At 40.2% G+C, this 23,482-nt stretch overlaps 2 protein-coding genes and 1 long non-coding RNA gene across 3 annotated transcripts in view; 2 read left to right on the forward strand and 1 right to left on the reverse strand.

Moving 5' to 3' along the window:
• Window positions 1-77: 77 nt before the first annotated feature.
• LOC141376488 (uncharacterized) lies at window positions 78-1,829 on the forward strand. The gene is made up of 2 exons (XR_012386618.1): window positions 78-529; window positions 854-1,829. It is a non-coding gene; the product is annotated as an uncharacterized lncRNA (long non-coding RNA).
• Window positions 1,199-10,398, reverse strand: kmt5aa (lysine methyltransferase 5Aa). The gene is given in 7 exon segments (NM_001045349.2): window positions 1,199-1,987; window positions 5,289-5,479; window positions 5,565-5,624; window positions 5,788-5,875; window positions 7,239-7,401; window positions 8,964-9,096; window positions 10,195-10,398. Coding segments are annotated over 7 exon segments (1,035 nt in total). The 5' UTR covers window positions 10,384-10,398; the 3' UTR covers window positions 1,199-1,776.
• A 4,996-nt stretch (window positions 10,399-15,394) lies between these two features.
• sbno1 (strawberry notch homolog 1 (Drosophila)) overlaps window positions 15,395-23,482 on the forward strand; it is a 32,685-nt gene continuing 24,597 nt past the window's right edge. Inside the window, 6 exon segments of the mRNA NM_001199916.2 lie at window positions 15,395-15,732; window positions 17,466-17,582; window positions 18,181-18,282; window positions 18,826-19,153; window positions 21,703-21,803; window positions 23,058-23,154. Coding sequence (NP_001186845.2) covers window positions 17,469-17,582; window positions 18,181-18,282; window positions 18,826-19,153; window positions 21,703-21,803; window positions 23,058-23,154 — 742 coding nt within the window. The 5' untranslated portion in view covers window positions 15,395-15,732; window positions 17,466-17,468.

Genomic DNA, 23,482 nt, shown 5'->3' on the forward strand with positions numbered 1-23,482 from the left:
AAACCTGTACTCGAGGCGTCCTTTGTTGATCTCAGCGTTAAATTAAATGCTCAAATGTTAGTTTATGTTGGTAGAAAGCACATTGAGTGGAATTAAACTGTCTACGATCACGTTTAAAATAACGAAATAGTCCGAATATAGGTGAAATCATCGCCGATCAGAGTATAGATATATTCACAAAACAAAATGGCGCACGTATTCAGAGCCGTGCGAGTTATTAAAATATAGTCAAGATTAGGTGATGTTACCAAACCTGAGTCTGATGGAAATTGTGTAAAAACTTCAAGGATAAATATTTGAGATAACAATGATTCCTATAATAGACAAAATGTGATTAGTCAACCCTAATTAAACAGCTGATCAATTAATGAAGGTGTTCAAGACTACCAGAGATTATTAAGCAGGTTGGAGCTAAACTATGCAGAGCTGTGGCCCTCCAGGAATCGTGTTTGAGACCATATTTATAGGATAATTGTTTAAAAACAAAAACTTATGCAGTCACATTCTAATGTTAAGTATATATTGTTAGGTCCTCCCTGCTGAAAAATCCAGCTTAAACCAGCCTAGGCTGGTTGGCTGGTTTTAGCTGGTCGACCAGGCTGGTTTTAGAGGGGTTTTGGCCATTTCCAGCCTGGTCTTAGCTGGACATGGCTGGTTTTGGCTGGGCTCCCAGCCTGGATAGGCTGGTCAAGCTGGTTTTAGCTGGTCATCTCCCAGCCTGACCAGCTAAGACCAGGCTGGAAATGGCTGGAAACCAGCCTGGAAATGGCCAAAACCCCTCTAAAACCAGCCTGGTCGACCAGCTAAAACCAGCCAACCAGCCTAGGCTGGTTTAAGCTGGATTTTTCAGCAGGGCTTTATTAAAGGGACAGTTCAACCAAATCTTTTATTCTGTCATTTACACATTTTTCCAAACCTGTTTGAGTTTCTTTCTTCTGTTGTTTCTTATAGAAGAAAACAGCCATTAACTTCAATAGTATTACTTGTTCCTACTATGGAGGTCATCAGTGGCTCATTTTTAGCCAAATATTCTTCAAAATATCTTGTTTTGTGCTCAGAATTGGTTAATATTTGCGATAAAGTAGTGTGTTTATTTTCTTTGATTAGTTGCTCTTTAAAACCCAATCGATTGATGCAAAGCATGACTATCAAGTCAATTCAGTGCTATATAATAAGCTGTAAATGACAACAGCAGCAATCATTGCATAAAATCATTTATTTAACTATCATCATCATCATCGTCGTCGTCATCAAACAGATGGACTGGAACTGCTTCCGTAGGAGCGTTTGGTCATTGTGTGTAACAGATATACAGTTTTTGTTCAGATTAATCACGACACACACTCATTTGCACAACGTTAATGTTTCAAATAATATCAAAGTTAGCCTTCACATTCCAGTTTTCTGAACCTTGTTTTAAAACGCCGCTCCTACTTATGTTAGTTAGCGTCTCCGGCTTTCTGCTTCAAACACAAATGTTTGGGCATCATAAATAATTATTGCTAAGCCTCTAAACTACCTTACATTAGATTAAGAAAACCCTTTATAAAAATGCAGAAAGTTGGACTATAACTGCATGCTTTGGAAGCACTGATCTACCAATATATAAAACATACAAAAAAAGAAAATGTGCCGAAACTAGCATGTCATAGAGCAGGATAAATATCTTAAAAGTAGGACAGTACCGCAAATCTACCATGTGTAACACTCACTATCCCCGACATTCTGTTTCCTAAGGCAATAATTCGATTAAAAGGGTCTAGATGAGAGACGGTGTTAATGTTTGAGCCACGGGTGCGCCTCGATGGAGGATTTACTGCGGTCGCCGTAATCGTACAGCAGCTCTTCTCCTTCCTGGATGTCTCTGGACGCCACCAGGATCAGGTGAGGTTTTCCGGCGATGGCGTGCAGTTTGGTTTGACAGTTCCCGTTTTTACTGTGGTTGATGAGCCGGCCCAGCCGATCCGACTCCTTCGTAGCGTCCACACTGATGGAGGGACAAAGAGACATGCATGGAAACAAGACTGAACTAAAAAACAGAGGGAAAAAGTCCAAATGTAATAATAAAAAAAAAAAAGAAGTCTGAACTGCAATGGAAAATAGTCAAAATCTTAAGATTTGTCAGGAAATAAATTCTGAAATGTGTTGTGTAAACAGCGGCCATTTAAACGTTTACATTTCACTCATTTTCCTTCAGCGTAGTCTCTTTTTCAAGAGTCTCCACAGCGGAATAACCCACCAGCTTATCCAGCATATGTTTTACACAGCTGATGCCTTTCCAGCCGCAACCCATTACTGGGAAACACTCATACACCTTCACACACACTACAGCCAGTGTAGTTGATCAGTTCCCCTATAGCGTATGTGTTTGGACTGTGGGGGAAACCGGAGCACCCGGAGGAAACCCACACCAACACGGGGAGAACATGCAAACTCCACACAGAAACACCAACTGACCCAGCTGAGACTCGAACCAGAGACCTTCTTGCTGTGAGGCCACAGTGCTAACCACTGCGCCACCGTGCTGCTACTTTTAAACTTCTAGACATAAACAGTTTGCTTTTTAAAAGGTCAGAACTGCAAAATCTGCAATGGGAACAAAACAAGTCAGAATTTTAAGATGTAAACTCAGATTTGGAAGAAAATAAAATCTGAATTGTGAGCTTTAAACTTTAAAATATATATAAAAATATAAATTCTGACCAAAATCAAACCTATAAATTAGCATTTAAACTTTTAAATTTTAACTTTTTTTGTTGTTGTTGTTGCTAGAATTGCATGGTGGAAAATTACAGAAGAGGAAATCCAAAAAAAAGACACGGATGAAGGGAAAATGCATGGAAATCAAGACAATTTAAAATCAGCAAAGGTCAAAAAGGTATTTTCAGAAAGTCAGCATGTTGAGACGTAAACTAAAGTTGTGTGTTTAAATAAAGTCGTGAGATTTAAACTGCAGCGATTAAAACTTCCTGCACAATGACAGATTTAAAACGTAATCTTAGAATGACTCAAAAGCCTGTAAACGTTCATATTGCAGACATCAAAATGCATAAGTAAGAAAGTGAAGAACTGCAATGGGGAAAAAGGACAGAAGTTTGACATTTGTTTTGTGACGAAATAAAGACTCAATTGTGAGATTTAATCTGAAAATTGACATAAAATATATTTAAAAAACTAAATACATTTAGTCAAGTCTGAAATCAGGAAATCAAGTCTAAATTTACACCGCTGCCATTTATATGTATATATATATATATATATATATTTTTTTAATAATTTTCATTGATTTCCTAAAGCACAGGTGTCAAACTCCGCAGCTCTGCACAGTTCAGCTTTAACACTATTAAACACACCTGATGAGACTAATCGAGTCTTTCAGGCGTTTGAAACCTGCAGGTTATGCTGTGGTCACACCAGAGTTTGAGCATGTGACATTCTGCTGTACGGCGCTGTGAAAAGGAGCAGGATTAAACAAGATGATTAGACATGTAAAACAGCGAGCGATTGCTCCATGTGTTCGATTTCTGTCCACAGAGGTCATGCTTTGCTCTGGATCGGTCTCACACAGTCCAGTGATGCGATTTCACAGGTCAGAGTTCACCAAGCTTGAACTTTGCACCGCAAAATTTGTCGCATGACCCAGCGTTTCCGGTCTGACACGTTTGCGTGAGTATGAATGGAAGTCTATGGGGAGAGCAGTGCAGTGTGAGCGCAGCTTAAAGGCTCCTACACACCGGGACGCTTTTCATTCGTGTTTATCGTCAGCGTTTTACCAGACGCTTTTCCGGATTCAAACCCAATCGATTTTCACTTGAGTATGCAAAATAACTCCCTGACATTAGACGGCGCTACACAACTTTAAGCTTCCGACACCCGCTTACAACACAGAAGAAGAGGAGGAGAGGAAGTTCACACGCTTGTTGTTAAAGTTACTGACCCGAACAAGCATGGATGGTTGAAGCAGCAGCTCCAGTGATGAAGAACTGATTAGTGTTCACAGAGCAATCAGCAGCTCCACGCTCATATTACTGATGCCCGTTCATGAACCATTAGTTCATTTTGAACTCGGGAACTACGAGATCTCTCAGGGAGTGATTCGTTCATCCGCGCGTGCGCACACCTGTGCAGGTGGTGTTGTTCATTTCAAGTCTTTTGAGTCGTTCATCACGGAAAGGCAGAAGCCAATCATATGTGTTTAGAGCCGGAAAAAGAATTGATCCGTTCACCTCTCGAGTCATTCTGTCACGTGATGAACGAACCAACCAAAACACTCGAAAGGTGAAGTAATCATCATGGCTCCTATCGGCTCAGACTGTGTACTTTGGTTAAGATTATATGTGACTGTCAGTGTAACGTGAACGAATCTCTGACATTTGAAGACATGAAGACAAGACACTGAACCAAATTAACAAATGACTCGAAAAAAAGATTCGTTCTGAGTCAGTAAAATGATCCAAACTTCCCATCACTAGGGCTGCGTCTGAAACCGCCTACTACTCAGTGGGTGCTGCATTTGAATGTAAACGTACCACACGGCCGTTAGAAGAGCGGCTTCTATACAGTATGAATGTGAAAAGTATGAATGGAATTGGGACGTACTACATCCGCCATCTTTGTCATGGTCACGTGACCTACCTGTGTCAATTGCGTCGCTTTACTCCCATTCATGAATTCTCTCGCGGGGCATCATGGGATAGCACAGCATGCATGGGATGCGCACTGTAGAATCTCGCTTACTGATTTTCCAATTCTATAAATTCGGACACTACTCTGCTCACATACTGATTTTAGCGTACTGTATAGTGTGGAAGTATGCGGTTTCGGACGCAGCCTAGTTCATATCGCCTCTAGACATCTTCTTCAATGTGCGCTCGCATTGACAGTTTTGCGCTTGAGCGCCTCCAAGTGCTGTTTACTGTAACTTCAGCAGCTCCGTGCACGTGAACTAAAGTGCAGATCTGATTGGTGGAGAAGGTTTTGATGCTGCACGTCAAATAAAAAAAACTAGCATGAGGCGTTTTTTTGTAAATGATGCGAGTGCGGGCCTTAAGTGTGTTAAAGCAGGGATGGAACTAAACTGCAGAGCTGCGGCCCTCCAGGAACTGAGTTTAACACCCGTGTAGTAAACGCTGCCCAATTCAAAATAAAACAATGTAATAAATAAATACAGATCTAAATAAACTTAGACTTTGGCAAAAACTTTTAGGGAGGTTTGAGGATTAAATGCAGGATTACTATAAAGCCTCGAGTGTGCAGTCCTTAATGAGCATAAAGAGTCAGAGTCATACCAGTATGTTTTGCTGAGATACTGGAAGTAGTACATGTAGCAGCCGGTGGAGGGGTCTTGTGCGTATAGAGCCTCTCTCTGCTTGGCGTCTGTGATCTGCAGCAGATCTCCGTGATATTCCACCACATACTGACCCTTCTGGAACGGCTGCGTCGCGAAAACCCCACGACCCTTCCCCTCGATGAAGCGCACCTGCAGGAAACACACACACACACACCTTTAATACAAGAACACACACACACAGCATTAAAGAGATCTGATGGAGAAACTGCTTTACCATCATCCCGTCCTCGATGCCGTTGCTGATCAGTGTGTCGATGTGCTGCTTCTCTTCATACTGTCATCAAAACACACACACACACACATTGCCTGTAAATCAGCCAGGTTTCTGCTTGTTAATGTTTCTGCTGTTCATCTGGGTGACGGATGTTTGGGTTTAATATGAGTCTGATTTTCATATTGATGAACTGTGATTATAAATCAGCCGCTCTGTGCTTCACCTTCAGTTCACTCTTGCTCTTTCTGGAGCTTCTTCTGATGGGGAAATAATCGGTGACCTTCCGGTTTGCAGGACTCTTGCTCTCAGCACTGAAAGATTCAACATTAAACAGAGAAACAGTAATATCAGGATTTACACTCTGAGAGTGCATGTGCTGTGTGTAATGTGCATGAGACAGCATCCTGAATTATTCTACAGCACTTCATTATTAGATCTTTCACTGGTGTTTGATGTTGCTTTAGTTCCTGTTTCTGTAAAGCACTTTGTGTATGATATCTGCCATAGAAATACACTTTCCTTAATTAAAACATTTTTTTAATCAAATAAGGTATATTTAAATAATAAATAAATATGATGCATTATAAATATTCAAATAAAGGATATATATATATGCAGGGTTATATATACACACATTTGACTTTCTTGCATGTCTATATACACTCACTGGCCACTTCATTAGGTACACCTGTCCAACTGCTCGTTCATGCAAATTCCTAATCAGCCAATCACATGGCAGCAGCTCACTGTATTTAGTAAGCATGGATCATCCTGCCTTGTATCAGCGGTTCAGGCTGGTGGTGGTGGTGTAATGGTGTGGGGGAGATTTTCTTTGGGTCCATTAGTACCAATTGAGCATCAACGCCACAGCCTACCTGAGTATTGCTGCTGACCATGTCCATCCCTTTATGAGCACAGTGTCTCCATCTTCTGATGGCTACTTCCAGCAGGATAACGCAGCATGTCATAAAGCTCAATCATCTCAGACTGCTGAACATGACGATGAGTTCACTGTACTCAAATGGCCTCCACAGTCACCAGAGCTCAATCCAATAGAGCAGCTTTGGGATGTGGTGGAACGGGAGATTGGCATCATGGATGTGCAGCCGACAAATCTGCAGCAACTGTGTGATGCTATTATGACAATATGGAGCAAAATCTCTGAGGAATATTTCCAGTAGTTTGCTGAATCTCTGACATGAAGGATTAAAGCAGATCTGAAGACAAAAAGGGGTCCAACCCAGCACTAGTGAAGGTGTACCTAATAAAGTGGCCGGTGAGTGTAATTGTAAGTTTTATTTTAGTACTCAAATTGAGATCTAGCTGGGTTTATAGTTAATTGTTACTAGTAATAAATGTTCTTGTGTGTATCTGTTATTTATATAGTTAAATTGTTTCCATGCAGCTAAAATTATTTGCCCTTCTGTGAATTTTTTAAAAATAATTTATTAAAATTAGGTTAAAAATGTTAAAATAAATATTTTCTACATTAAACACCTGAAAAATCTCAACAAAAACAACAACAATAATGTTAATAATAATAATAACAAAAAGATAATAATAATAATTCCCAGGAGGATAGGTAGTTTGGTCTTCGTGTATCCTCTAACACATGTAATGTCTGAGTGTGGCAGTGTGGGGAAAGGAGGTGTGAGAATGCTGCTCTCCTCTTACGCTCTCTTGGTGGACCTCTTGACTTTGCGGCGGGCCGGCTTCCTGTGTTTAGAGGAAGTGATGTCAGCAGCGCTGTGGATGCAGTGCAGTGGAAGCGTCTGCTCGTCCTGCAGCTCTGCACTGTTGAGGAGGAACTCGCCATTTACACCACTGTCTCTCCTGGCTGAACACACACACACACACACACACACACACACACACACACACTATTTAAAGGCTCCTGTTTTACCCCTCTACAAGATGTTAGATCAGTGTTCGGGGTGTCGAGAGTGTGTCTGTAAAGCTCAAACACTCATCAGATCATTCATTATGGCCTGCTGAAGATGATCGTCCTGTTCTGTGGACGCGTTTATACGAGTTACTATGGAGACATGTTAAAGGGTCAGGAAACACCAGAACACATGTGTTGAGCTGTTGACAGTGGTATATGTGTCCCACACTGCTATAAACACTATTAGGACACCTATATTTCACTAAAAAGTGTAAATTGGTTGTTTTTGCGTGTATTCCAGCAAATTCGTACTTCTGGTTTGAAACTAATTTTTGAAGCTGCGTCACGGTCATGACATAATAGCGTGTATTCCAGCGTGCAGACTGGACGTCTGTGCCAGAGTGTGTCTTATTACGTCTTACAGTGTGCTGCATTAATGCATGAGTAAGGCTTGGTTCAAACCAATCAGCGCGCTCTATTGTGCAACTTCATTAATATTCATTACTGTCACAGTGTAGACGACAGAGACGCCACGTTGTGTTGGCAAAACAAGCGTGAAGTGTTGCTTTTATAGTTTGCTGCAGTTCAGTTTTGTTTTCATTTTCTCTCTGTGAGAGCTCAGCTGGAGTCACGTGTGGATTAACAGTGTACGCGACGCTCCACAACAATAACTTACGTGTCTAAGGAGGATTATAGTTTACCTGAGAGCTGTTCTCATCTGCAAACGCTGAGATCCGGATTCGCTTTAGTCTCCTCTTAATACAGACGCGGCTCTAGTTGCTGGTGATTGTCCTGTCTCTACAGATTTGGTAAGTGAGCGGCCAGTGCTCTTTGTTTATTCAGTTTGTTCGTATCGAACTAAGTTAACTATTGCACCGAGTGTAAACATGTTAGCACTACAACCAAACTATAACCTCGTGTTGGATTTTGTGACCGGAATAACACACGCGGCTTTCTGACGCTACCTGCCGTGTGCATCTAAGTTTCCGGGAAATGCGGAGTTTTTTTTTTCTCTCATTCGCCGTGCCGTATCAAACATTGCATGAAAATACACGCTTAGAGCAGATCCTCCAATCAAATATCTGGTTTGTCGCGAGGGGCATGACTGAACTCCCTGAATGAAAGAGCCAAACTGCAGTTAAAGTCCACCATTTAATAATTAGGCAAATAATTCCACTACAGATGTCCATGTAAACACCATCACTTTGTCCGCTGTGGGTGTGTGTTTTGACTCTGAAAGTCAGCGCGCCCAAATAGACACTCCCACACCATCCCACTTTTCTTCCTCCGACACTCCCCCTAAACAGAGCTGGACACGCCCACTTTTCTGAGTTTTTCCAAAGTAGAGGTGTGAAAACACCCTGCTGAAACGAGGGGGTTTCATGGCCCTTTAATATGCAGCTGTCAATCAATTCTGTGGGCGGGGAAAGCACACTCCTACATCACACTGGTGGGCCTCAAAATCACTGGCATTATGGACACTTTGCAGAACACACACACACACACACACTTACGCTCGGGCGCTGTGCAGAACAGGCGTGTGTTTTTGTTCTCCTGGATGATCTTCACAGCGAGCGCTTCATGAGTTCTGGAGCTGCTGTGCTTCAGCAGGCGGTGAAACGCCGAGTGTCCGTTACACAGGACGTCCTGCACGCACACACACACACACACACACACACACACACACACACACATTACAGATGCAGAAGAGCAATAACACACAGCGGAGCAGAGCCGAGGCTGCAGATCAGCTGAGCTAGGCATGAGACGATAACAGTGTTCCAGGTATAAGTCAAGCTTTAAAACCACCAAAAGTTCTGCTACACCGTTCCTCAGGTATGAGCAATGCTTTTATTAACCTATTGAAGACAGCAGACGTCAATAACTCATGTTCACTATTCAGCCTGACATGTTCACTGCTCCAACATATGATACACATCTCTTAAATTAACATATATTGTGTTCAAAGGAGAAAAGGTTTTGTTTTTTACCCAGACATTAAAAATGAATATATTGTAGAGCAGTGATCATCACAATGCCATGATACTGTGATAATTATATCTGAGGTTATCAAACCGTCAGAATCTCATAGCGGCCCATATCCCTGAGCTGAACACACCATGCGTGAAGAAAATCAATGAACCCACGATCACTCAGCTCATCTTCTGCTCACAGATTAGTTTAACTAAAAATGTACATCATGCCATCCTGAAACACCGACTTCCAGAGGAATCAGATCAGACAAATGCACATTTAAAAGTGGTAAACATTATACTACAGCCATATTAACACTAGAATACCTGCATTTACACAGCACACATGCGCAGTGCTCACCGATAATGTGTGTGTGTGTGTAAACATAGCATATTTATCTTATTTAGAACATAAACAAAAGTGCAAATATACTGGCATAAAGTTATCTATTCAGAGTTATTAGCTTCATTATTAATTACTCCATCACACCAGTAAATATCACACACGTTACACTTTAACTGTGAAAGTCTCGCAGCTGAATGTGTGCAGATGATCAACACTAATAATCACACAGTAATGCAGAAGAGCAGCAGGACAGAAGAGCGATGATGATGATGATGATGAAGCTGTTGTTATTATACACACGCCCACAGCGGCCTCGAGCAGCGCTTTGTTCCTCACTTCTGCTGTAAATAACACACACACACACACACACACACACACACACACACACACACACACACACACACGGAGTCTCTCCTGGTTCCTCACCCCGCTCATGGTCGCCTCTGGCCGGGCTGTGCGGTTCTCCGGTCCGCGGTTCTCCAGGCTCCGGGCCGCTGGAGCGCATTCACGGTGAGCGCAGGAAAACAGCCGACACTGAGCGCTCCTCCGCGGACACTCTCCCCGCTGCTCACGCCGCCATGTTTGCACTTTTATCTCATTCACGGCAGGAAACATGTGAGCCTTTAAACCACCAATAATGTTCACCGGAAGAAGGAGCAGCGAGAAGCCTCCACTTCCTGTTCGCTACAGCGGCTGCTTATGAAACAAAACCACTGTTCTGGAGGAATAATAATGAGGGAAAGTCTGAGCTGTGTAGGATTTCTGTTGTACAATCACACACACACACACACGTTTTACTTTTTAATCGCTTTGTGTGTGTGTGTGTGTGTGTGTGTGTGTGTATAACTTACTCGGTTAAAAATACCACAACATATAACCCAACTATATAGGTTATATTATAGCAATTAAGCTTACCAACTATGGGTTATTTTAACCGAATGCACTGGGTTATTTTGATTAAATTTTTTTCCATTTTGGTAGCTTTTAATTTCATGCAATGCTTTATTTCCATTTGATTTTAGTTCCACTTTAGTTAAAATAAATCAAGAATCAAAAACAATGAAGAAACAGAACAAATAGACAGATATGAACTGTGCAGGCAGAAATCCTGTTGATGGAGCAGATTATGGAGCTCTGTGTGTGCTGTGGAGACTGTCCAGCAGCTGCAGCCCGCTTCACTCAGTGTCCACAGTGTACATTACATTTATACACATACAAACACTTCTCAAAGATGACCTGGGATGATGGAATGGATAAAAAAAAACACGACACGCAGAGCGAATTTGATTAAACAAATATATCCTCAGTTAAAATAGCTGGGTTAAAAACACCCCAACATATAACCCAACTAAAGGTTATTACAGCACCTCTCCAACTATGGGTTATTTGAACCCAATGCATTGAGTTATAAAATTTAAAAGCATTGGGTTATTTTGATTAAATGCTATTCTTTCCTCTCTGGTATTAATATTGCTACTAGTACTGCTTTTAATTTAATAATTAGGGCTGTGTAAATAAATAACATGCAGTTTTCAAAAATGTTGAAAATGATTTATTTCCATTAAATTTTAAGTTCCAGACACAACAAAGCGCACATTTGTATCATCAATAATGGTAAAACAGATAGAAAACAAACACGACACAGAGAGCGAATTTGATAAAAACAGCAACAATGTCGGCGCCAATAGCCTAGTGGTGAAGTGCACTGACATATAGCACCATGGAGCTCACGGCGACCTGAGTTTGATTCCCGGCTCGAGGCCCTTTGCCGACCCCGAGGCCCTCCCCTCTCTCTGCTCTCAATACTTTCCTGTCTGCAACCTCTACTGTCCTTAACAAATTAAGATGAAAAAAAAAACTAAAATAAATAAAACAGCAACAATATTATTGTGTTAGAGCTTCAATGAATGTTATAAAGGAAAAAAAATAAAAAACATTGCACATACATATTAATACAGCTGTTCTGTGTCAATTAAGGATTGAGTTTGTAGGGATAGTTTACAGTTTAACCCAAAGAATGAGCAGTCTGGTAGATGAAGAAGAGCCGGAGTCAGAGATTTAAATTAATAAATCAAGTTTACTGAAGATAGTTCTGATACATTCAAAAAGATACATTCTGAACAATATCTTAAGCATAAACGTCAGACATCCCTTAGACTGATTAGAGCTGACTCCAGACCTGTGAAACGGATCAACAATCAAATTGAACACACACACTTAAGGTATAATCTGTTTCTTATCCAAGGCTGAGTGTACTGTCAGCCGTCTTTATCCAAACTGGTTAAAAACCGCTATAATCTACATTCAGGCAGTTATATTCTTACTACACAAAGTCTATCTTGAATAAAAAGTAGAATCACTTAAAAAGATTTAACCGTAAAACTATAGCAAAATCACTTTAGACATTTTAGACAGTATTAACTCCTAGAAATAACAATAGAAACAGATGCTTCCAGTCCTCAGCCCTCAGCTCCACTCAAGGTCTCTGACCTCTGACCTAGTTTGGTGGCTTCTGAAAGTAGTTATAAAGAGACAGGCAAATGCACTGAACATTCTTATATTAAGCAATGTGTTAACTTATTCATTAATTAAAATCAATTCACAGTTAAATACTCATTCAAATGATCAAATAATTATATTTAATTAAAAAATTATGAGAAACAAGATGATGAGAAAAGGATAAACGTTGGTCCATGATGAGATGGATTGGAAAGCAGAAATCCGAATCCTTCAAGTTATTAATAAATAACCCAATAAAGGTTAAAATAACGCAGCATGTGGGTCAAACAGGACCCGGGTTTGTCAGAGGTGGCAGCGTCTTTAAGGCGGCGCACAATACTCGGGCCAGATATCAGATGTAGCATTTGGCCCAGATGCTAATAATGGACATGTGGGTCGTGTAGGTTCGGCCCGTCTCCACACATTTGTATTATGTTTGAAGAAAGACAAAACAATTCTACCAGTCAGGTCACTTGGAGGAACAGCAGGCCCAAAGCGCACCTAAAGGGCAATGCTGCATGGCTTTATCAGCTTCACTGCAGTCAGAACACACCAACAAATCCGGCCCAGTTCAGGATCAGGTAACCTGGCTGACTATTGGCCCAGATATGGTCCGTGTTTGGCTCTTGTCTGGAAGCCAGACTTGGTCCAGTCCTGTACTGGAATCCACTGTGGCATGTGGGCCAAGCAAAAGCTGGTTGTGTGGGCCAGAGATATTTTGCTATGTGGGTATATATGATAAACTAAACGTGATATCACAAAACAACAACAACAACAACATTACACACGATATTAATGCAGCTGTTCTGTGTCAGTTAAACCCGCTGACTGTTGAAATTCAAAATTTAACCCAACTGATTGAGTTATTAATAAATAACCCAATATATGTTCAAAATAACCCAGCAAAGCACCAAATATGTTTCACTCATTGGGTTAAATAAATAACTGCATTTTTTGTGTACATTTCAGGCATTTGTCATTAGTTTTCCTCCAATAATATTCAACACATGTAGCCATAATTGACAGTTAATTAAATCCATTATTAGGATAAAACAAAAATTCACTAAGACACACATTTATTGCTCAATTAATCCAGAAAAATATGTATTATATGCTGATTTTGGTCTAAAAGTATGACAATTAGACATGTCTCATGATAGTGAGTAAATCAGGAGGCATTATTGAGTTTTTATAAATGTTGTATCTTGAGAAAGCAAAATGTTCCTGCAATGCTCGAATCTACATATAGCATGAGTATATGAAGAGTGAGAGATCAAAACACATTCACTCCTACACTTCAACCTGTGACCATTTGCAGTCGCACATTTAAACCATAATGTTATAGTGTAAACATAAAGCAATCACCATAACTCTAGATCAATTGAAAGCTTAAAACGTCTTGCTTCTAAATCTGGTGACTGATTTTTAGATAATACTGAGCAACAGTTATTTATTAATTTATAACAAGGATCTTCGTCAGAGTGGCATTACTCTGCTACAGCAATCCACATGTAACAATTGTTTTTTAGAGGCTAAATTCAACTCAAATACCAGCAAACTGCTCATACTATTTTAGAATTTGATGCCTACTTTACTACTTTTACAAAAGTATGAAGAAATATTGGTCATATTCATCAAATAAATATGCAGTAATAGGGAACGGCTTTATATGGTCATCATTGTAAACTGATAGTCCTGGTGGTCATGTCTGGTACTGCGGCCAAACTAAATCTCACTCAAAGCTCATTTGGGTGTCACGGTGGCTCAGTGGTTAGCACTGTGGCCTCACAGCAAGACGTTCGCTGGTTGGATCAGTCCTGGTCCTGGCTGGGTCAGTTGGTGTTTCTGTGTGGAGTTTGCATGTTCTCCCCGTGTTGGTGTGGGTTTCCTCCGGGTGCTCCGGTTTCCCCCACAGTCCAAACACATGCACAATCAACTAAACTAGCTGTAGTATATGAGTGTGTGTGTGTGTGTATGTGTATAGGTGTTTCCCAGTACTGGGTTGCAGCTGCTTTGTAAAACATATGCTAAAATAGTTGGCAGTTCATTCCGCTGTGGCGACCCCTATGCCGAAGGAAAATGAATGAAAGCTTGTAATTGTTTGAGATATCAACTTTAAATTTGGCATGTAATTTATTCAGGTATTCAGCTTTGCCTTTCCGTCCAGTTTGGTTTAAACTTGTAAAATGCAAATGTTATGTAAAATCACTTTTGTTTTATTTGATCACGTTTGGTGTTTTGGCCTCTTAGTAGACTTCTAGCACATGTTTTGATCATTTCTGACCTCAAAAAACTCCTCTAATGTCTGCAGTTGTCCAGCTACTGGAGAGTGTTTCATCATCTGACTGGAGCTTCCTCACCATGGCTCTAATAGTGGACATGGGAATTTGCTTTTTCTGTTACACTTTCTGTCTTCTGAAGCTCTATCTTTGCCTTTACTCTTTGTGATCACGTTTATATATATCTTTTAACCTACACTGGCCTGTTTTCTTTAATTCGCTGCATGCTAAAAATAAATAAGCAAATATGAGTGTAAACATTCTTCAGAAATATTCTCCCCATCAGAGATTTAGGGGTGCCAATAATTCTGTCCAATGTGTGTAATGGATAGGAGAAAAACATTTGTTTCATAAAGAGATTTTCAATTGTTTTTATTTCCGTGAAAAGGTTTTAGAGTTTTTGAAAAGTTCACATCCACAAATATATATATATAGACCATGTCAATATGGTCATGTCATTGGCCTTTTGACATTTCCTGCTTGTTATCAAATTTCATACCTGTATCAAGAGGCGATTCAATCATAACTTAATGTTAAAACAGCTATCATAAGAATATTGATCAATATGTGCCTCTTTTATATATATAAACACAAACAATCACTGATAAAGTGACTTTGTGTTTTGATAGTGTGTAACTCTGCGAAGCTTTATACCTTTTTAGCGCTGAAATCATCGTAAACCATTATTTTATTAAATAGATTGCTGATATTTGTGTCTTATTTTGAAGTATTACTTTGGCAGAGGTCAGTCAGGCTGGGGGTTTGACCTCACCAACATGGCTTCTGCAGTGTCATCATGACGCGTCATCGCAGGAAGCTCCTTTTATCGCGTCACTTCCGAAAAATGAGTAAGCGTCAGATCACGTGACAGGCTCCGGAGCTCTCCTTCTCCGTCTAGTTTTGATTAATAACTGTAATAAATGTTGCGGGTCGGTGCGGACGGACTCCGGTGTGTACTGAACAGCGGCGGCAGCTTCGCTGTGGAGCGGCGCTCGGCGGAGCGTCTCCTGCGGTACGGGCGTTTCTCTGCGCGGGATCTGCAGTGTGGGCTGCGGAGTCACGTGACCCGCGCGCGCTCCGGTAAAGATGGCGGCCGGCGGTTAGAAAACAAGCAGCGCGAGCAGCGGAGACATCCTGATCCTGCGGAGCACGGACACCGACAGCAGAGCGTGTTCCCCCGCCGCAGGTACGCCCTCAGACCGCGGAATCACAGCTGTTTGTGTCCCGGTCACCGCTGCGCTCTGTGTGGTGGCGCTGCGCGGAGGAATATCGAGTTTAATCGCGTTTCTCCTGAAGCGGAGGAGCAGCTAATGTTAACCTGAGGCACCGCTAGCACACACACACACACACTCACACTCAGAGACATACACACACACATCTATCACACGGCGCATTCACACACTCATTCTGCTTTAGATCGGTTTAAACTCGGTTTTCTTGTGTTTATGGGTTGTTTAGCAGCTCTATGGCGGTTTTAGATGATGACGGGCTCCTGAGGGAACATTAGCCCAGAGCCGCTGCACCTCACGCGGCTGCAGCTCCACCGAGGAGAGCCTGTTTTTCTGTGTTTATCTCTTTCTCTCTCTCTGTGTGCGTGTTTGTTTGGATTTGCGTATGTTATCATCATCATCATCATCATCATCATCATCATCTGTGTGTTAAGTGTGTGTTGTTGAGCTCAGTGTTTGTGTCTTGACGTGTGTTTAATAACGTTATCCGTCAGCTCCTCCGCCAGATCTCAGTTCTCCAGTGTTTGCTCATAATAAATCAAGCCGTTATTACTAGTTAGCGGTCAGCTGCTCAGTGTTGGTGTTAGCTGGTTGACATTAGCACAGTCAGACCAGGAAGTGTCTCCTTGGATTCGGGCTGGACAAACACGTGTGGAGGTGATGGTGAGCCGTTAGCTGCGCTAGTTTAGCATGTTATGAGTGTGCATGAGCTCTTTAATAGGGTTATGCTCAGATTTAACTCTTGTGTGTTGCTCAGATTGACTCTCATTTGGTGATGTTGGAGCCGTTTTCGCCTCATTGACTTCCATTATAATCACATTTATTGATTGCAAAGTCATAACCGCATATGATCATGCGTTCTTGATTGCTGCTGGTTTTTCTTGTGGGGAAGAGGAACAGCGTGTCATTTTTACTGTTCATCATCAGTTGCAGTGCTAAAAAAAAGCTTAGTTTCTGGCGTTTATATGATGTGTTGTGTGTGTGTGTGTGTGTGGTGTGTGTGAGTGAGTGAGTGAGAGAGAGAGACCTTTGTGCACTTCCCTTGGTCGGTGTGTGAAACTCTAAATGCCCCCTCAGCTGTCAGAACACAGTAAACACAGTGAGAGTATTCCTACACACACACACACACACACACACACACACACACACACTATAATCTAGTGTTTTACTCCATATACAGGACAGCAGCTCTTCAGCACAGGCTGATCTAAAGGGTGCAGTAGGTGACTGTCTTCTGAATCATGTGTTGGAAGTCTCTTCACATTCTGATAGTAATGATTAAAGTAAATGATCTTAATGTGTTTATCTGTGTGTTTATATTCTGGCTGAGGCAGAAGACTAAAAAATGTCTAGTTTATTGGGCTGATAATTTCCATAATTCTGATAAGAATCCCAAACTGTCTGTCAGCAAATGTAGATTTGTATGTAACCCTGCCGGTCCTACACCATCTAACCCGCTCCGAGCTGGGATCGAACCGGCGACCTTCCGCATGGGAGTCTGGCCTCTAGTGTCTCTGATTATCTACTTGCCAGCGATAATCATTGCATTTGCTGAAAACACAGAGAAACTTGAGGCCAACAGTGGATGAGATGTGTGCTGTGTTTAATCAGGGTTTGTGTCATTTTAAAGGTGTGTTGTTGTATTGGGGATCATGCAGGATGATTCTGATGTCTGTAATGTGTGTTTCAGACGATGGATCCTGGTCAAGATTTGCTTCTGGCTGCTCTCAGTGAGAGTGGGATCTGCCCCAATGACCTGTTTGATGTGGATGTTCAGGACAGTGTTCCTCTGGTGTCCTCACAGCAGGTCAGACACACACCTTCATCATCATCATCATCAGATCTGTCTCAAATGCATGTCACGAGCTGGGCAAGGCACATTGTTTTGGTATTTTTGCACAATGTTTGTAAAAAAGCGTATTGATGTAGAATGATGTCAAGAGTTTAGCAACTAAAGCATTACCTCATGAGATAAAAATAGTTTCTTTAATTTTACATTTAGGATGCAAATAGAATTAGAACATGTGTTTTATGAACAAAATCTCATTTAATATCTGCTCAAAGACAGAAAATACTATTTTATAAACTCCACTACATGAATCATATAAACATTTGCACATTGTTCAATAATGACACTGAAATTAATTCAGGAACTGACCGAATATATATTTACACACATTTACACAAGTAAATAGACACTCAATGTGAGCATGTAAAACCAATTAAAGTATCGAATGATGAAGTCGAGGATGTTTTTGACGTTGTGCACTCATTGCTGCTGATATGGCTCTGCATAACAGCACAGTAATACTGTGCATAATATATTCAGCAAAAATACAGGGAAACAGTATGAGCTGAAACATCTTTCTCATCATGGCATATATTGATGGACTGTTTTCTTCCAGCCGGTCTCATTAAATGCACTCGACATCGGTCTCAGTAATGAAGCTTCAGGAGTCGTCAGGATTGATCCTCCAGTTCCTCCAACACCTACAGTCACAATCAGGGTGAGTTTTGCACACCGCATCAAGTGTGTGTGTGTGTGTGTGTGTGTGTGTGTGTGTGTGTGTGTGTGGAGTCTTTGTCTAACTGGTCAAACTGGTCCAGATTGTGGCTCATAATAGCCTAAAACTGCCCACTTAGACAAAAAGACCAAGCAGAGATCTTGAAGCAGTTCAGGCTCTGTACCTGTCGAGGCGTAATGAACATGGTGAAGACCCTCAAACACACATTTATATCTGTCAGATCATCTGAGTGAAGACTACAGCACTGAAGCGCAGATACCGCTGGCGCTTCCCTCACTGCAGCTGTTTACGTCATGCATATTCTCTCTTATGAACTAAAGGGTTTATCCTACTCTGTATTTATGCACATTCTCATGTTGGCTTCTCCGTTTAAGCCCGTGTTTTGAACTCAGTATTTTAAGTGTGCAAAACAGTAGGCGGGTGAGAGCATGGGTAAAGCAGAATAAGCAGGTAAATGCTTGTGTAAAATAATGGATTAAATGTATTTTTGTTTATGAGACTGACGTGCGTAACCTGTGTGTGCAGGAGAAGCCTCAGCCCTCCACCACCACCTTTGTGCTGAATCAGCTGAATCAGTTGCCTTCGCTGGGAACCATCGTGGTCTCCAAACCCTCGACGGGCAGCAGCACCAGACAGACCATCACCGTCACCAAGGTGCTGCACAGCTCCTCTCCAGCACAGCGCAGCTCCGCTTCTCCCAGCGTCTGCACTGCGGCTCCGGCAAACACTGAGCAGATCCGGCTGAAGGACCTGCTGAGGAGCAGCAGCCTGAAGAGCAGCAGTCTGGGGGAGCTAATGAAGCTGAAGCCCCCGGCAGACATCGCACCACCTGTCGCCACCGCCACTGGCACTAGTGAGTGATACACACACACACACACACACACACACAAGCTTTAGCAGGAGGGGGTCTGGTTCCTTTAGCACACTGGTTACCAACCTTTTTAACATGTGGCCCACTAAAGGCCAGTACACACCGAGCCGTCAGGTTAATGCTGGATCATGTTAGCCCCATTCAGCATGTAGAATCAGTGTCGGCTGAGGAGTGCAACGCTCTGTTAACCCACTGTCAGGTTCACTGTTCCCGCTGAATTAAGGAGAATGAAGAGCCGAGCGCTCCCTCTTTGACATGGCGGGTGGAAATAATTGAATGCTGTGCTTCTTGTCTGGTCTGAGACCCACTTTATATTCTGTATCAGACAGCGAAGATCACTGATTTTTAAAGAAATCAGACCTTGAACGTGGCAGTTTTATAATGGAAAGGCAGGTCACCAGAAGCGCTGAGGCTGGCGGGCTGAAAACTAAATCTCTGTGTCCATATAGCCCATTATTAAGAGGTGTTGGTGTAATTATTTTCTGCATAATTGGTTGAAATTGAGAATGTAGAACAGAAGAGTGGAATTAAAGCTTTTCCTCCCTTTATTTTTAATTGAATATTGAACACATTATCTAAATGGCCTACCTTTATTTAATTAATGCTGAACATGCAAATCTACTTCAATGTCACATGACCCAACGGATGGAAGTTTGTAAATTGTACTGAATTAATTTGATTTGACAAGTTGGCTGCTAGTTAAATGCAGATACAACACATATGTGCATGAAATATAATGCTATATATATATTTACCTGGGCCTCTTTCAGTGTTTCCATCTCTGCAGCTTTTAGCACTGCAGATCTCAGGTTCTGCCTCAGAATGAGGAACTCGCATGCCAGAATTAGAGACCGTTCACTCAATGTAAATAGGCATACGCTGATATTCAATAATTCATATTCAATATATTATGATGATGAACATGCAGAATATTGATATTGTAAGTGTAACTTAATATACTTATTGCAAACTCTCTTTAACGTGCTTGTATAGCAGCATACAGCGCAGAATATTCTGATTTAATTGATCATGCCATGCTTCATTAAAAAAAGAGTAGTCTGGAAGTTTTGTAGCGTGTGCTTGCTTATAAATCATACTGTTCTGCTTTTATTGCATGTGTGACTTTACATTAATATAATCACTCTCACGGTTTGGTTCGGTTTTGATCATCATGCCATCGATTCATCACGGTGCATTGACGATGCTTTGCATGCAGTTATATTTTACTTCACAGCATAACAAGTCTAGTATCAAAGTGTGTAAATATATTTGTTATTTGTAATGCAATATACACTTTTGTTATTTAATTCAAGCAGCCAGATGTATAAACTGTACCTTTAAAAACTCAAGTACATGCACAGAACAGCATGAGCATTTATAGCAAATAAGCAAATCTAAAAATCCCGCTTGCTTTCTGAGTCTTGTCTAGCGAGTTCTTACAGCCCTATGATGAATCACAAGCTCAACAGACAGGGCTGCGATTGGCTTTGGTGCTGTTCACCGACAAATGACCCTCATAAACGACAGCGGCGATCACTGCTGTGTGGATCAATCTAATCTTTCATATCTGGTGACTGATTTGTGATATTACTGATCATTGGTTGTTTATTAATATGCAACAAGGATACTTAGAGTCGTAAAGCATTACTTTGCTACAGCAATCCACGTGAAGTTTTTTAGATGTTTTTAGAGGCTAAATTCAAAACAAATCCACCAAACTGCTTCTACTTCTTTAGCATTGAATGTCTACTTTACGAATATTGTTAAGTATGAAACAAATATGATTAATATTCCTCAAAATATAGGGGGCGCTCTTGTATGGCCATCAATGTAAACTGAATGTGGTCATGTTTGGTACTGCAGCCAAATTCAATCTCACTGAAAGCTCATTTTTGCAGATGTCAACTTTAAATTTGGAATGTAGTTCCTTCAGATAATTACCCTTGATATTCTGCTCATTTAAAACTAAAGCCTGTTTGTAAAATATGCATTTTATTTAATATGTTAAAATATTTGCTCATTTTATTATTGTTATCAGCGTAAAGGCACATAACTGTTGTTTTGGAAAACTTTTTAATTTTTTTTCTTTCTTTATTTCAGCTTCAATCTGACCTCTGTAGTCTTTAAAATGAGACTTATAAGCTTAAATCTGCACCGAAGTGTTGAAGATTGACAATCGTCAATTTTTCATGTCATTTTCATGGCAGCCCATGTAAACGCATCCACTGAAGGTGTTTTTTACAGCTCCTCCTCTGAGACGTGTGTTGCTGCAATATGAAAGCGTTTGTTTGTGTTCTCCTCTGTGATTTTAAAGCTTGTGTTTTGGATGCTGCTGTTGTCTTTAACGCCGCTGCTCTTCTTTTCAGAGATTATTCTGGTCTCCACTAAGATGATGAGCAGATCAGGTATGGGTAGGGTTTTATTATTACCTGCAGGTTCTTCTCACAGGTGGTGTGGTGGAGCAACTCATTTCACACAAGCTGCTTTCAGTCATATCTCTAACGCTCTTCATCTGTTTTTGTTTTCTGCAGCGGAAGTAAACAACGGCTTGAAGAAAGAAGTGTCCAGCAAAGATGTAGCAAGAATCTGGATCAACGATGACATGAAAATGCGCAGCTTCTCACCTGTAAATGTACGTGTTTGTTTATTTACAGCATGAGGTCATGCACTGGGTTGGTACAGGTACTTGAAATCATTGAAATGTTTGTACTTTACGGTTTACTATTTTATAATAGCTTAGATTTTTCAATAACGTGTTTGGGAATATAATTGTGTTGCTTTCATAGTAATTTATCTTGCTAAGTTGGTAATCACAATTAACTGTTTAAAGTCAAATTAAATAAAGCGCTTTGCATTTATTTATTTGATCTGCTGGAGTGTGTTTAATTATTATAATAAATGTTGATGATTTTGATTTTTATGATTTTTAATTTTATTATGATTTTTAAATATTTAAATTTTGAAAGAAGTTTAAGATGCAAGTAAATTACATTTAAGAGAGTAAACGATGGTAAGTTAGTGTTGGGCTTTAGACAAACATGGCAAAAAAACAAACAAACTACAGAATAATATAATAATTGGCATTATAATTGGTATAATTTGGTGAATATGTATGTAAAGTGCTCTAAGAGTTTAATGAAAAAATGCCTCAATTTTACTTATAACCCCTGTGTATTAATTAATGTTATTTAATGTATTTACTAACATAAATAATGAACAATGCATTTATTAGTGTTTATAAATTTTTTTGTTAGTTTATGAAAATTAAGTTGATGTTAATTGACAGTGCATTAACTAATTATAACAAGCTTGAATTTAGATATTAATAATGCATTAGTGAATGTCAAAAATATGATTAATAAATGCTGAATGAGTATTATTTATTAGTTTGTGTTGGTAAATACATAACTAATGTTAGCTAATGAAACCTTAAAATTGTAAATTTACTTATAAAATTATAAAAACTTGTTAATTGCCACCACTTTCTCTTTAAATCAGAATTAAAACATGAAAAGAAAAATTTCTAACTTATTCTGAAGCATTGAAGCATCAGCAATCAAACAAACAAAAACGTGTGATTAATATTAGAAATCAATAAATAACTTTAAACTAATTAAAATGAATACATTTATAAAACAAATAATAAATAGATATAAATAATACAAAATAAACAATTAATATAAAATGTATAAATAAATGAAGCACATGAGAAGTTTTAAAAATCAACACTCTTTTTGTGCATTATATTTCAGAGATTTCTGATGTTTTGATTTGAGTTAAGGTCATTAGTAGTTCTGCTGGAAAGCATTGCAACAGCCATCTAAAAAAAGCCATTCGACAGCTGAAGCACCCAAAAATATACTGATTTATTTTACTTTTATTGTAGAAACTACCAGGAATGAAGGAGGAAGAGGAGCCAGAGGAGGAGGAAGAGGAGGAGCTCGGCCATGCAGAGACGTATGCCGAATACATGCCAATGAAGCGTATGTACAATATATGTGCTAAATAATTCAAGATTAAATTCCTCAGCTTGTTTGCAGAGCTGCAGTACAGACTTTTCTGACGTTATGAATATTTAGATCATCTCTCACAACATAAGCATGTCATCAGAGCTAATTTTGTGCACAGATTCGACATTTTGTGCATGACCTGCTGCAGTTTGAGTGTGAAATCAGTGAGTTCTGGATGCTCTGTGGAAAGTGAGATTCAGTATTCACAGTACTGATGATGCATATTATACACCGGCACACTCATGAGCATTAATGCATTAAACATATCGAGCAGTGATGGTGTTCTGTGGTAAATGTTGTA

Source organism: Danio rerio, chromosome 10 (assembly GCF_049306965.1).
Source record: "Danio rerio strain Tuebingen ecotype United States chromosome 10, GRCz12tu, whole genome shotgun sequence".
Taxonomy (NCBI): domain Eukaryota; kingdom Metazoa; phylum Chordata; class Actinopteri; order Cypriniformes; family Danionidae; genus Danio; species Danio rerio.